Source organism: Monopterus albus, unplaced genomic scaffold, assembly GCF_001952655.1.
Source record: "Monopterus albus unplaced genomic scaffold, M_albus_1.0 scaffold45.1, whole genome shotgun sequence".
NCBI classification, from domain to species: domain Eukaryota; kingdom Metazoa; phylum Chordata; class Actinopteri; order Synbranchiformes; family Synbranchidae; genus Monopterus; species Monopterus albus.
In genome coordinates, this window is record NW_018127925.1 from 129046 (window position 1) to 142631 (window position 13586).

General features: G+C 38.5%; 2 protein-coding genes across 4 annotated transcripts; one reads left to right on the plus strand and one right to left on the minus strand.

Moving 5' to 3' along the window:
• Window positions 1-6797: 6797 nt before the first annotated feature.
• On the minus strand, window positions 6798-10182 carry bloc1s3 (biogenesis of lysosomal organelles complex-1, subunit 3). Of its 3 annotated transcripts, none has more exons than XM_020600218.1 (5): window positions 9955-10182; window positions 9451-9566; window positions 9158-9338; window positions 8587-8687; window positions 6798-7417 (listed from the first exon to the last, which is right to left on the minus strand). In XM_020600218.1, exons 2-5 carry the CDS (start codon window positions 9562-9564, stop codon window positions 7235-7237), a joined length of 579 nt encoding a protein of 192 aa, XP_020455874.1. In that variant the 5' UTR covers window positions 9565-9566; window positions 9955-10182; the 3' UTR covers window positions 6798-7234. The 3 variants fall into 3 exon arrangements, with proteins under 3 accessions (XP_020455874.1, XP_020455873.1, XP_020455872.1); XM_020600217.1 differs by lacking the exon at window positions 9955-10182 and adding an exon at window positions 9745-9847; XM_020600216.1 differs by lacking the exon at window positions 9955-10182 and adding an exon at window positions 9686-9843 and having other exon boundaries at window positions 6800-7417.
• Window positions 9999-12705, plus strand: trappc6bl (trafficking protein particle complex subunit 6B, like). The gene is made up of 7 exons (XM_020600125.1): window positions 9999-10035; window positions 10441-10547; window positions 10788-10855; window positions 10954-11071; window positions 11592-11675; window positions 11836-11929; window positions 12174-12705. Exons 1-7 carry the CDS (start codon window positions 9999-10001, stop codon window positions 12203-12205), a joined length of 540 nt encoding a protein of 179 aa, XP_020455781.1. The 3' UTR covers window positions 12206-12705.
• Window positions 12706-13586: the final 881 nt, after the last annotated feature.

Here is a 13586-nt window from a genome sequence, read left to right on the forward strand (position 1 = left end):
GTGTGTGTGTGTGTGTGAGTGCATGTGTAATTTGCAGTAAAATGCATTTAAAAAGCATTACAGATTTATAGGATTTATTTCAGGTTTATTTTTGTTGCCCTGGCTTGGAAGGACCAACCATCATGTCAGCAATCAACAGCACTGACTTACTGTATCTTTGTGCCTGGGCTGCATCTTACTGTGCATTCTGCAGGCAGTTCATGTTGTTGGCTGAGACCAGTTTTAACATGGCACAATCACTGCCAAGCAGCGAGAGGAGAGAGCCTAGAGGGTGAGTGCAAGCCATCTGCTGCCCCAACAGATAACTCAACCATCTCCTCAATGGATACACATACATGGGTGTACGCATGCACAGTATGTTTTTTTATTTTAATGCAACTGAAATCTCTGACAGCATTAATACTGTGTTTCATATTGTTTATGACTCATTGGTGTAAGATATTTTTAAAATCATTTTATAAGGTAAACTGGCTAATATGTGCATAGGCGTTACATGCCAGAGGACAGACAGATGCATCAGCATACACCTGGGACTCCAAACTACTGCCCCAGACTTGGATTGTTACCACAAAACACTAAAAACACAAAAACCATGTTCAAAGACGGGACTTTATTCTAAGCCTGGATTGAAAAATGCTCACTCTGAGGCCAAGCCAGTCAGTGCCAGGTTGTGTTCAGCCAAAGTAAAGGCGGATTTTTAAGTGATTTTTTTTAGCCCAAGTGGCGTTATTAAACACAAAATGCCTGAGACATTATTTAGATATTTTAATGTTATTCCAGAGAAACATTGCTTAAGAATACTGTGTTCTCTTTTGGCAAAAATAATTTTCTGGAAAAAAATTTGCATTGAACTGAACCGTCTACTTTTATACAAATTCAGGCATAAAACATTCAATTTTACAGTGTTTTTAAATTGCCTTAGCTGCAGCACAAGATTCTGACATGCATGAAAATGTTTTGTTTCACAGTTTTCATTTAACAGCACATGATTTCCTAAGCAGGTAGGAGCAACTGAAAGCCGGAGATATGGTCCGTTAAACAAAGGTGTAGTGTGACGTTGATTATTTACTGACTAACATTCCAGGATAGTGTGCAGCTACGTTACACCTCAAGCAAAGACCTGTGGTGGTTGTGATCTGGATATATACAGTACATAAATCACAATGCCAAAAAATCTGACTTGTCTTGTTTTGATTCTAATTTAGAAATGTCTTTCACTTGTCAAAAATGAGTAAATTTATACATTATAAATCTGATTTTGAGGCATTTGTCTACTAGCTGGTGTGTTGTACACATTGTTTCGCTACACTGAATTTTTAAATAAGTTGTCTGCATGATCATTTAGATTCACATTCTGTTATCTGCACGTTATTATCTACAGTTACACACAATGGTGGAAAGTAACTACAGTTACTAAACTACTGTACTTAAGTATAATTTTAAGGTACCCATACTTTCCTTGAGTATTTTCATTTTTTACTACTTCATACTTCCACTTCACTACATTTCAGAGGCAAATATTGTACAGTACTTTACACTCAACTACTTTTTTTTTTTAAATAAAACTTTAGTCACTAGTTATTTTTCCAAACCACATTAATACAACAACTAGAGTATAATCATCAGGCTTTATTGCCTCCAAATTTCTGTTTTCTAGTTTAAAGAGAATTGCTGAAATGAGCTGGAATAACTAAATTAAGGCTAAAATCTAGTCTAGTATTCCCACTTTCACTCTATATGAGCTGGATTCTACTTGAATACTTGGTGCTGCTGCTCCTTTTAGCTCTTCTGAGGATTTTTAGTTCTTCTTATTCTTCTGGCTTGTCGGTGGGATGCACTGTAATTCTGTGTTGTCTTAAATGCGCTAGTAGTATGAAAACAAGGCAATCACCTGCAGAGCAGAGCTCTTTTTAAAGAGCATAGTTACTTTGGCAGACCTGTTCCGCTGTGTGCAGCCAGCCAGATAAACTAACAACACGTCCTCAGGCACCTCATGAGACAGCCGCTGACCTGGCTAATATGGGTGGCTGCTCTCTGCACACACACATAAATGCATACATGCACACACACACGGTGTACAATATATATATGTGACTCCAATGTATGATTTAATAATCTAGTGCCTCTTTCATCTCCCTTACCCTTTGTACCACAAACATTAATGCGTTCTCCTCACTGCCTTTGTTCTTTGTTTGCTGCATTCCTATTTTAGTCTTTAGTTAGTTTGCCTGCTCAAGCATAAACTCTATCCCTGGCTCGAAAGCCTCAAGACACTGTCACTGGAATAAGAAAAGATGTTCTATGTAAACAGTATTAAAATGTCCTACTTGCCTGTTGAGTGTAACAGTTCCCTGAGAGGTTCACCTAGCTTTGAAGGAAAATACCCACTGAGTCACATGTTTTTCTCATGTTATTGTTTGTCAGTTGGACTGACCTGTAAAATATGGGCAGGCTTTTGCTTTCGAAAGTCTGCATTTTCCATCATCACTCCACTGTGTGATACCAAAATCGCGAAAGAAACAAATATTTTTTTCAAAAATATAAAGAACACAGGCTGACTAAATATGCTCTAACATGCAGACACAACTGAGATAAGTCCTCAGAGTAAAAAGCGATATCTGAGATGTACAGACCAAAATAACAAGACCACGGGAAAACTGACCAGACTTAAACAAACTAAAACAACCTATTGCCGACACCATCACGCAGCTTACATCTCATCTCCTCCTACATGCAGAAAACAAAGTAACCATACTAAATGCAAAGCCAACCATTTTAAGACCCTAGTGCACCTACAGTGAGCGAGTCCATCACATTCATTATTAATGGCCATGCTGTCATTCAGCAGCCACAGACGGTATAAAGTATCAATTTACCTTACTATGGAGAAGGCGCTGCCAGCTCACGCTTCGCTGACAGTAAAATCAGAATGTTCACTGATGATCAGAGATGTGGCTCAATTCTGTCTGTTGAAGAAAACAGTTTGCAGCAGTTTTAGTGTCATCACTTGTTTTGCACACTCCTTCCTCCACCAACTGTGGTTTCTTGAAATGTCTTGCTATGAATATGTGCTTTGATTTGTTAACTGTCTAACTCAGCAGGTGCCACAGTTTTCATATCACCACAAAATCTGATTATTTTCAATCCTTAAAAGCAGCTAGCGCACAGTGCACATGAACATGCTGGATGTCAAAGGTCAACCCTGTCAACACTGATAATCCTGACTTTTATTTGGCCATAATATAGTATTGGCACCTCTCGAAAAGAAATCACATTCACAACCTAGGACTACCCCTGCTGCGGATACTAATCTTCTCAATGCACAAGGTACGATGCATCTGGGAAGATCGAAGTCAAACTGAATCACATTCACACTGGGGAAACTAGTCTCATAACACGTTGATTTAGCTAGTCAGCATTACCTCAGATTTTATGACTAACCATTTATGTATTGTCCTCTTTCTTTTAATTTCAGTTACTCCGTCGGGTATAATTAACCGCGAGTCTGAAATACAGTTTAATTCATCTGAACTGAACCGAATCAAACAGGAAACATATTATAGTAACTTTATTTATTTATATACACTCAGTTTATTAGGTGCATTCATCAGTTATACCTTTATATCTGTGAAGCTAGGCTAAATAACAGAAACACCTCTGTATAATGTGGTGCAGTTTGATGCCAGTACAAACAACAATATCCAAAAATGATCATACAGTTGAATGAAAACCTCTCTTCATGGAGGGAGGATTCATTGCAGGACTGTTGTTTTAAGACCTTACAGTAGCTTTAGCTAGGTGACCATGTGCATCATAAACTGTCAACTGAGTGGATATTTTCAAAAGTAATACTGCATTTACATTTGTACACATAACATAAAGTGTAGGACACTGGATCTTATAGTACACGAGTTTCAGAGTCACTGAGATTGCAAAAAGTATGTGAGAGCTAAAATGAAAACATGGTGTTTTCAGAGTTTGCCCTCAAAGCCTGGGGCACTGATGGGACTGGGGGTTGCGCATGCGTGTGCGCACACACACACACACACGAGAGATAATAGATATCTGGGGATGTGAGAAATGCTTCTCTAACTGAAAAGCTGGTTTCTCAATTGGTGATTACAGATTTTCACATCCCTGGGGTCTCATTATACTCATGGTGCACAGAAGTCCCTGATCAATTGATTAATTGCTTCTTTTACTTCTTCCATGGTCAGTTTTTGCTTGAGCTGTTTTAGAGCTGTTGAATCATTCAGTTGTATGGTCATTGTTGGTGGGGGGGATGCTACAAAAATGAACATTATAACCTTTAAGAACATATACTTTATTGCTAGACTGAATTACTTTTATTTAGATGCACTGTGGCTGCAGTGATGTCACATTGTGCTACTTTGAAATACCATTGCACCATCCTGTGATCATGGTTTGTTGCAGTTTTATGCTTTTGCATCTCCATTCTATGAAAAACTAAAATGCAGACGTGAAAGTTGAAGCAAATTATTTAACAGTTTTTCACAGGTTAAACTTTATTTTTCACAGTAAAGGAAAATGAAAATTTGACAATCTCCTGTTAATTTGAAGCAGTATTTTTTCCCCTAAAGTTGTTTAAATGTACAGTGTAATAGAATCAAATGATCATTTGAATAAACTAAACTAGTAGTATTTGATGACAAATGACCTGAAAAAACTTCACTATGATCCTAAATGACAGATCACCTTTGCCCCTCAGCACTGTCTATAATGAAGCCCCAAAGGACCTCCTCTATCTGCTTTAAGCATGATGGGTGTGTATCAGCACTGCACTCGCTCTGTGCGTTTCTTCTTTTTAGCTTGATCACCTTAAGCTTGACCATAAGCAATTATGCAAAAAGGAAACTAATTCCCAAAAGTAAACAGGAGCAGCTTGACATGATGGTGACTGGTAGTTTTAATTACAACAAATATGTCTCTTTTATTTTCCTTTCTTGTGTCCATCACGCACAAAACATTTTATTCATTCATGGGGTCTTTACATTGACGTATATTCTTTTTTCTGGAGAATTATCTTAACCTTATCCATAATCACTACTTCCCTAACACTAATCTTACCCTGACTTTAAGTCAACACCATAAAATCCAGAAATTTGCATATCTACACAGACACACACATAATGTGAGAGGCCTCTTGACTCTATTGGTAACATTACCCTCTGGACACACACGGAGGCAGCTACGAGCCAACTATATATGACCTAACACAGAAACAGGCTGAGCAGATGAGCAGCTTCTTGGCCTTGTGTGACAGTCTGTGTCATTAGACGCACAGCCAAACAACAGCATCCCTTTATTCTCTCATTTATTGCAGACCTGCGGTTCTTTGAGAGAACAGGATAAAGACGACTTAAAACTCCAAGAGGTACCAGCGGTGCCTGGTAGTCATCATCCCTGTGAATATCAGGATCTATTCGTTTTGGGACCGGACAGGATTAAGCTTAAAGTAGTTTTGACTGCGCTCTGAGAGAGTTCGGAGGGTGAGAAATGGAACCCGCCTCGCTAATTGACACAAGGAGTAACAGAGGAAAAAGAAACAGCCAAGAGGTAATTTTTTTAAGTGTACATAAATCTGACCAAATCTTTTTAAGAGGAAAGTTCACTTTAGAAATGGTAATTTTCATCACTATATTTTCACTATTCCACTGTATGAAAGAGACAGAACAAAATATATCTCACTGTCATGTGTCTATAAATGAATGAAATACGACATATTTTTACACTGGACATAAATCATACTGGATATTCTACACTCTCTATGTGTGCAGTGTGAAACAGAACAAAGCAAAAAAACAATGCCACAAAACTGAATAGTGTATCTCTCACTATAATTTGTATTTAGACTAAATGAATTAAATATAACTTGTATATTAGACATGACAAATACAAGTACAGTGTATAGCACATATGGGTATGGAACGCAAAGGTCTCTGCAAGTGACATACTAAAACAGAATATAATATCTCACACTAAAATGTGTATAAATAAATTAAACAATTACATTAGAATTATATACACACTGTACTTACATAAACACACATTGTGTGTGTGGTTCTGGGTTTAACTACAAATGATAGAATACAAGAGAGTGAAATAAAATAGAATAGAGCAGAATAGAACAGGTTTAGCAGTGAAGACATCAAGGGAACAGCTGTGTCTTCTGTGTGTCGCACCGATGGCGCCATCAGGTGGCTGAAACATATCAAGACACCAAACTTTACCTAATAATTCCTGATCTGAGTGCATGTCTGTGAATGTTCAACACTGGCCACACAGAGTCCATCACTCTCCATCTCTTTCAGGCGGCTGATTCTGCCCTTGTGGTTTCTGAATCGGGCCAGTGCAAGGTGTACTCCGACCACATGTTTGGAATCGTTGGCATCGTGTGCACAATTCTTAACCTGCTGGTGGTGGTGTTAGTATACATCTACACGCCTGTCTGACAGGTCGACAAACAGACTGTATATGTGGATTTTTGGTGAAGCTGTTGCAAGGGGTGGTAGGTGTATAAATGGGGCAACCAGAAGGGAGGGACAGAGTGTTCAGTAGTACAGCATTACATAACAATCCTGATACTGAGTCTGATTCAACCAACCTCTGTAACTGTTGTATTGGTAACTGTGATAAGGTTATCCAATAACAAGTCCTTGTTTGTGAAGAAATATCAGACCAACACTGGGGCAAACTGTATGCTTTTTAGGTTTTCCATGAGTAACAAACTTTGAATAACTTTTCAAACTGTGTTGACACAGTATTACTGCATGCTTTATTTACACAGCCAGCTTGGTATGTTTAGCAATTCCCAAAATAATGATTTTGCAATGTAATCTATACAGTCACAGTAGGTATTTGTTTGTTTGTGCCTGTTTGGTATCATTTGTTTTTTTTTATAAATACGTGTATTAATAACAAATAAATGTCAAGTGACAAATTTCTTCAGGATTATCTCCACTTCACATTTATTCAAAGCCACATCTATGAACTATCGAGGCAGCGGCCAACAGCTTGTTTATAAGAATTACAGATACATAGTATGTTCTTATACCACAACCACACATTTAAAGATATTTACAGCTTTTATGCTGCAAAGAAAAGTAGCACCAAATGTACATCCAGTCTTTGTTATTCAATGAAAATATATCCATACTGATCAAAACATAATATTGATATGTTTATTTGAAATAAATAGATCGATTTTTTTCCTCTAAGGTACAGGAACAGTACAAGTTGGATTATTGATGTTAATATCAGGCAGTATTTGATAGCTGGTGATGATGTCAATCTTCTCTGACACAGCCTTCAGGTCATCTAAGATTAATCTTATGCTGTGGGAGGCGTTGATGATGGCGCCCTGCGAAGCATTCAGCTGAGCTGTTGCACTACGTACCTTTCAGAAACACAAGTGTCAATCAACTATTGGTAAATGGTCTTATACTTAAAGAGCACTTTTCTACGCTATGAAGCACACACAAAGCGCTTTACACTATTTCCCACTCACTCATTCACACACACAAATGCCCTCATATTCACGCACCAGTGATTTCACCAGGAGCAACTAGGAGTTCAGTGCCTTGCTCCAGGACACTTCCAACACGTGGATTGGAGAAGCTAGTGATCCAACCATGGACTAGGGGTGTGGTGATATACCGGTGTTGACAATAACCATGATATTTATCAAATGAAATATTGATATCATACTAATAATAATACACATATGATAACATATAAATAATACAGAGCCAGTAACTATCAAGTTGACACTCCAACTAAGCCAGTGGTGGTACTGCACCTTAACACTGGCTACCACCCAACAAAGTAAAACAAGAAGAAGACCCCCAAGCAGTAAGTAGCTAGGTAGCTACTACCCTACCAGACAAACATTATACACAATAAAGTTAAAGATGAATTTGAGCAATAGCATTTTTTGAATTGTTTTTTTCAAATTTTCCGTAGATATCGTGATATTATCCACAATAAAGTTAAAGATGAATTTGAGCGATAGCATTTTTTGAATTGTTTTTTTTTTCAAATTTTCCGTAGATATCATGATATTATTGTAATCATAAATTTTTTTTGGCCATGACAATTATGTAGTGAAAATCTGATATTGTGACAGCCCTACTGTCGACCCTATGGTTAGGGGACAACCCACTCTACCTCCTGAGGCACAGCTGTTCCCATAATGCAAAACTATTGATCTATTATCTGTTCAGGCAATGACCATTTTTAACACATAACTTTCCATCCTTTTCTAATTTATATCATTTTAAACTGCAGTCACTTTAAATGCATCTTTTCATGACTGGCATGTCATTTCTATCCATCTAGTACCATCTAGTAGCCATCCTAAATGCTAAATTTAATACAAGCTTGCAATACAGTTTTTTGTGTACAATGCAACATTAAACTGAGTACTATTCTGGTACAGAGCAATATGTTTGGTGTTCAAATATTCTTTTTCATTTCCACAATACTAGAGAACAAGTGCAGTGGCCTCTGTGTATTACAAAGGGCATTTCTGGAGGCCCTTATTTACATATTTGATAATCAACATACCTCCCTGCTGGCACTACCATAAACATGCCGTAGTGTCTGTCCAATGTCAGAATACAGCCGGCTGTTAGACTCCTGCAGCTTCTGTTGTAAAAGGGTGTCACCTGGAAAAATTATTACATCCTGAAATAACTGAAAACAAAACCAAGCACATCTTCCATCAGTGTACACTTATCCATTTAAATAAATTACTTTTAAATAATAAAAGCCAAAATTGATGGCAGGGAAAGAAAATAAAAGCTGACTCAATGGCCCGAAATGTCATTTCAATTCATAGTTGAATGTGATCATTTATCACTGTAACTAGTACAACCACTCAGTCATATATGATCCGTGAGTACAATTACCCACATTTTTAACTGCTTGGCATATTTTAAAATAACTGTTTTATCCATTAAATTTCATGAGTTGGCATTGCTCATATTAATTCCTACATCCAAATGACCCACTCACTGAGGACCGCAAGATGCAATCAAAAGATAGTAAGATAAACTTTGAACTGAGAGTATTCAGTCACATGAGAGGTACAGGAATTGGAATTATCATTGCTATAATCATGATCAGCATTGCTCACCATGTGGCTTGTGTGTGGGGCTTGGCCTGTCCTCCACTACTGACTGTATATCAGGACGGTCTCCGACTACGATAAGAGGAGGCAGGTCTCTCTTGATTATCTGAACGCTCTCCTGGCGGACTGCAGAGGCTGGGTGCGCCTGGTCCTCCTCACTGTCTGTTTCTGATGCCTCCCCTGGAACCTGAGAGCATCCAAGATCACAAACAAAACGGTTTGCATATACATGGAAGTAGAGGCGGAGACATGTTTTTGGTGTTTATGAACACAAAATTTTTCTTTCTATATCGAACAACCTTGGCTCCAACTGAGGCAGTAAATGGAGCAGACAGGGAGGTGATGTGGACTTCATCATCAGAGTCTGTCTCAGATGCCTCACCCTGCACCACTGTCTGGCACCTGCTGGACATATCTGCACAGACAGAAAAACACACCAAGTAGCTACCTTCGTAAGCTAATGTAGAGCTCAAAGTGTAACTAGCTAAATAACAGTTTTAACAGCACTACCACATGCGACATAAAGTGACTTGCCTTAGCTTGGCGAAAAACTATTGTGTAATGTTAGATAAAAACTCAATATTAAAACATACGGTCATTTAATGCGCTTAAATATCTCCAAAATGTGCCAAACCCTCTGACATCAAATCACATGAGCGGTCAGGAAGTGTTTTGTTTTCCAAGACCCAATCACATCAGTGCTATACTGTCACGAGACAAGTGACATTTCATACCGTGATTGGAAGGCACGCAAAAAGTTTGTTATAAAATGTAACATCATTTTGTAATTGGTTTTACTGTACCGGGTATTTTGTGGCCTCTATGTGAATGTTTTATTGTCGGAAGTATGAATTACTCGCATACTCTTGCGCCTTATGGGACATGTAGTCCGCTGCCACCAAATGTTTTTTCACGCGATACAGAAGCCTCCTGCTAACTCCGCCTACGTGAGTCTCGAGGATTAGGCTGGCAGGAACTAACGCTGTTTACTTTGTGTATCCTACAGTCATTTGACAGGTACAGTAGATTTAACTGTTCACTCGCTTACGTTTTTAAAAGATAAACATAAAGCTATGTCATATATAGTGATTCTGCTTCATTCTCTGTCATTGGCATACACCGGAAGACTATTTATTACGACCCAGATAATATTGTTAGCAATATTGTCCGGGTAATACAGTACTAGCTAGAGAACGCGAGCTGTCTAGCCTAGCTCATGCTAAGTAGCAGCAAAGGATATTGACGTCTACTGATGGGCTTTGTCTTTTAGTGCAGCAGAATAGATTAAGCAAATCTGTTTTACTTTAACGTTATACTGGGCTACATAAAACCTTTGTACATTGTGTCACATGTTTACAAGGAGCATCAATCCAGTAAAGGAGAGATGGACAACAAGGTGTGTTCAACAATGGCATGAAGCAGTCAGTTGACAGTAATATATAGTAAAGCGTTGAGTTAGACTGTGGTCTGGAATAACTTTGCACAATGCCGCCACTATTTGTTGATATTCATGTAAGGTAATCCGTGTATCTTTGTAGCTACCAGTACCCGGTAATCATTCTGATCATGTATTTCATTGTGTATTCCAAGCTTTTGCCCAGTGACCAAATAAACTACATGTGTGTCTTCTCTTCAGGACAGAGCTGTCAGTGTTTCTGTCCTGGAAGGCATGGGCTTCAGGGTGGGACAAGGACTCATTGAGAGGTAGATGAGCACAAATGTACATTATGTGCAGCGTTAATGCGGTGTGACTTGCATCCTCACTTATGTTAAGTGTGTTAGTTGATATTTGCTCTGCCTAGATTGACCAGGGACTCTCCCAGCTTTAAGGATGAGTTGGATATAATGAAGTTCGTCTGTAAAGACTTCTGGACAAAAGTGTTCAGAAGACAAATTGACAACCTCAGAACCAACCACCAGGTAAAAAAAAAAAAAAAAGTGTTGAATGACAGCATGTGCTGGACTGGTGCCAAAAATACAACAAAAAATCTGAGGTACACCAGACTTTTGACTGTTTACAAACGTGATCTCAAATGTTGATGCTCATACAGGGGTTACTTGGTGTGTAGAGTGTTGAGAGGGTTGTTGCCCATCTACAACTATTTCTCCACTGATTTGCTTACTCATATTTACAGAACTAAGAAGAATCAAACACTCCTTACATCCACAATTGTTTGCTGATGCACTGTAGCATGTCTTAGCATGCTACCACAACCTGTAGATCAATTAGTTTGAAGTCACTGGCAGTAATGTCCTTCGCATCATGCATGTGCGCATCCCTGTGCACGCATCCACTGGAGATTTCCATAGGGTAACCTTTAAACCCACTTTAAATGATAGGAAACCTTGCTGGTAAATACTGAGCATGATCAGTGTTGGTTAAAATGTTATATTGTTTGTTACTATATGCTACTATACCTATCTTTGTTTTCCACCACAGGGTACCTATGTTCTGCAGGATAACAAGTTTGCTCTGCTGACTCAGCTTTCTAGTGGAAAGCAATACCTCGATCAGGCTCCTAAGGTCAGTGTACACTCTTTAACACACACAAGAACAGATGTTCCTACTGTTGTCATATGGAAACAAATCATAAATGGGCATTAAAAGGTTTTGTATTTTGGTTTTTAGCCAAAGAAATAAGAATCACTCTCACTGTAGCTAATTTGTGTGTGTGTTTTCTCAGTACCTGGCTTTTTCATGTGGTGTGGTGAGAGGAGCTTTGTCTAACCTTGGTCTGGACAGCGTGGTGACAGCTGAGGTCTCTGTCATGCCATCCTGTAAGTGCCACTAGAATAACAATCCATGATTTCGTTTATTATGGGAAATACTGAGCTGGCGCAACATGCTCATTGGCTACCAACCCGTTGTTACTCACATGAAGTGTCAAGTGTTGTGGGGTCAGGTAGCTCAAGGCATGTTTGTCATGTTGTATCCTTGAATAACATTTAATTATTTGACTTTGGGGGTGCATCTGTTAGGGTGAAAACACTGGTTCACCTTTCTTTCATTCTGTCTTACCAGGTAAGTTCCAGGTAGTAATCCAGAAGCTGTGACCTGATGCTCACTGGTGCCCTGGTGCTGACGACCAGGGCCCTATGGGGTTAATCCTAAAGAGAGGATGGTAGTTGCCATCCTCCCACTGAGCAGGCCAGCCACAGAGGGAATTGGACACCACTCTGATTTCCACAACAAGGTCAGACAGGACTAGCCAGGTTGTGCTGACAACAAGGAACCCCTGACAGTGCAGACGGTGACTCTGGTACAGAAAAAGATTTGTTTTATTCCTTTTGAATCTCCTTTTTGATGGTTTGTTTCCCATTTGAGCTAAAATGAGCATCATATTCTCAACTTTAATAAAAAAAAAAAAAAAAGTGGCACCTGGTCCTGACTGACCTGTCTTGGCTGAGCTTTGAAAAGAGATGCTGACTGTCAGAGCCTGTAAATTCCACATGTAAAGTAAATCACAAATGAATTGTAATGTGTTGCAATGTTGGTTCCTTGTTAAGAAATAATTGTAAATAAAAACATTAAAAAAAAAACAAGGCAGAATTTGGTTGATATTTCACTATTAACTGTCATCCAAATAATGGCTAGTGAGCCTGTAAAAACCATTACTGCTGACACATCAGATTCATTGTCCATTACTCATTTCTGCCCAAACACACAGAGAAGCTGTAACTTGCTGCTGGTGCGTTGCTTGGCCTTGCAGCAGATTGCCATTAGGAGCTGGGTTTTTCATGTATGCTGATAGTCATTTAAATCTGTTTATTTTAAGGCAGATGTGAATCTAGGATTTTCAGTTTAATTATGTTGTATTCAGAGACATGGTAATAGTTTGTGAGCTTGGCTATTCTACAAATGAAAGTGGAATGACAGCATCACTCTGTTACTGTGTTGATGTCACATTTCAGTGTTGACCATTTAAAATGGGATTTACAGGTTATCTTTTGTACCAAGATGTACAGTTTCATCATTTGTACAGCACTGATATGTATACATATAATAGACTATTAGGATTGTTTGTTTTTTTTTTTATATCCAGAAAAGTCTTTTTAAATGAGTCCTAAAACAGTGTGATCGTAAGTAGTATATGTGTTGTTTGTTTAATTTATTTTCTAAATGGAACACTTTGTCGACATGGAATAATAAAGTTGCAACAAGAACAAGGGAGGACAACACAATGAACATAAAGATACTGTAGCTTGGATGAATTCACCTCTCTGATAGATGTTCTTATCTCTGTGGGCCACTAGAGGGAGATGTAGAGCTGTCACCATTTTCATGATTTAACCATTTTAACACTTATGTCCAGAGTTTCCTTGCCTGTTCTACCTTGCACTCTCAAATCTATTGTCTTTCTGATGTCCTCCTAGTGTTAGTTTGGGAGAACAAAGAACTTATAGTTGAACAAACTTGGCTATGCAGTCATGGAAA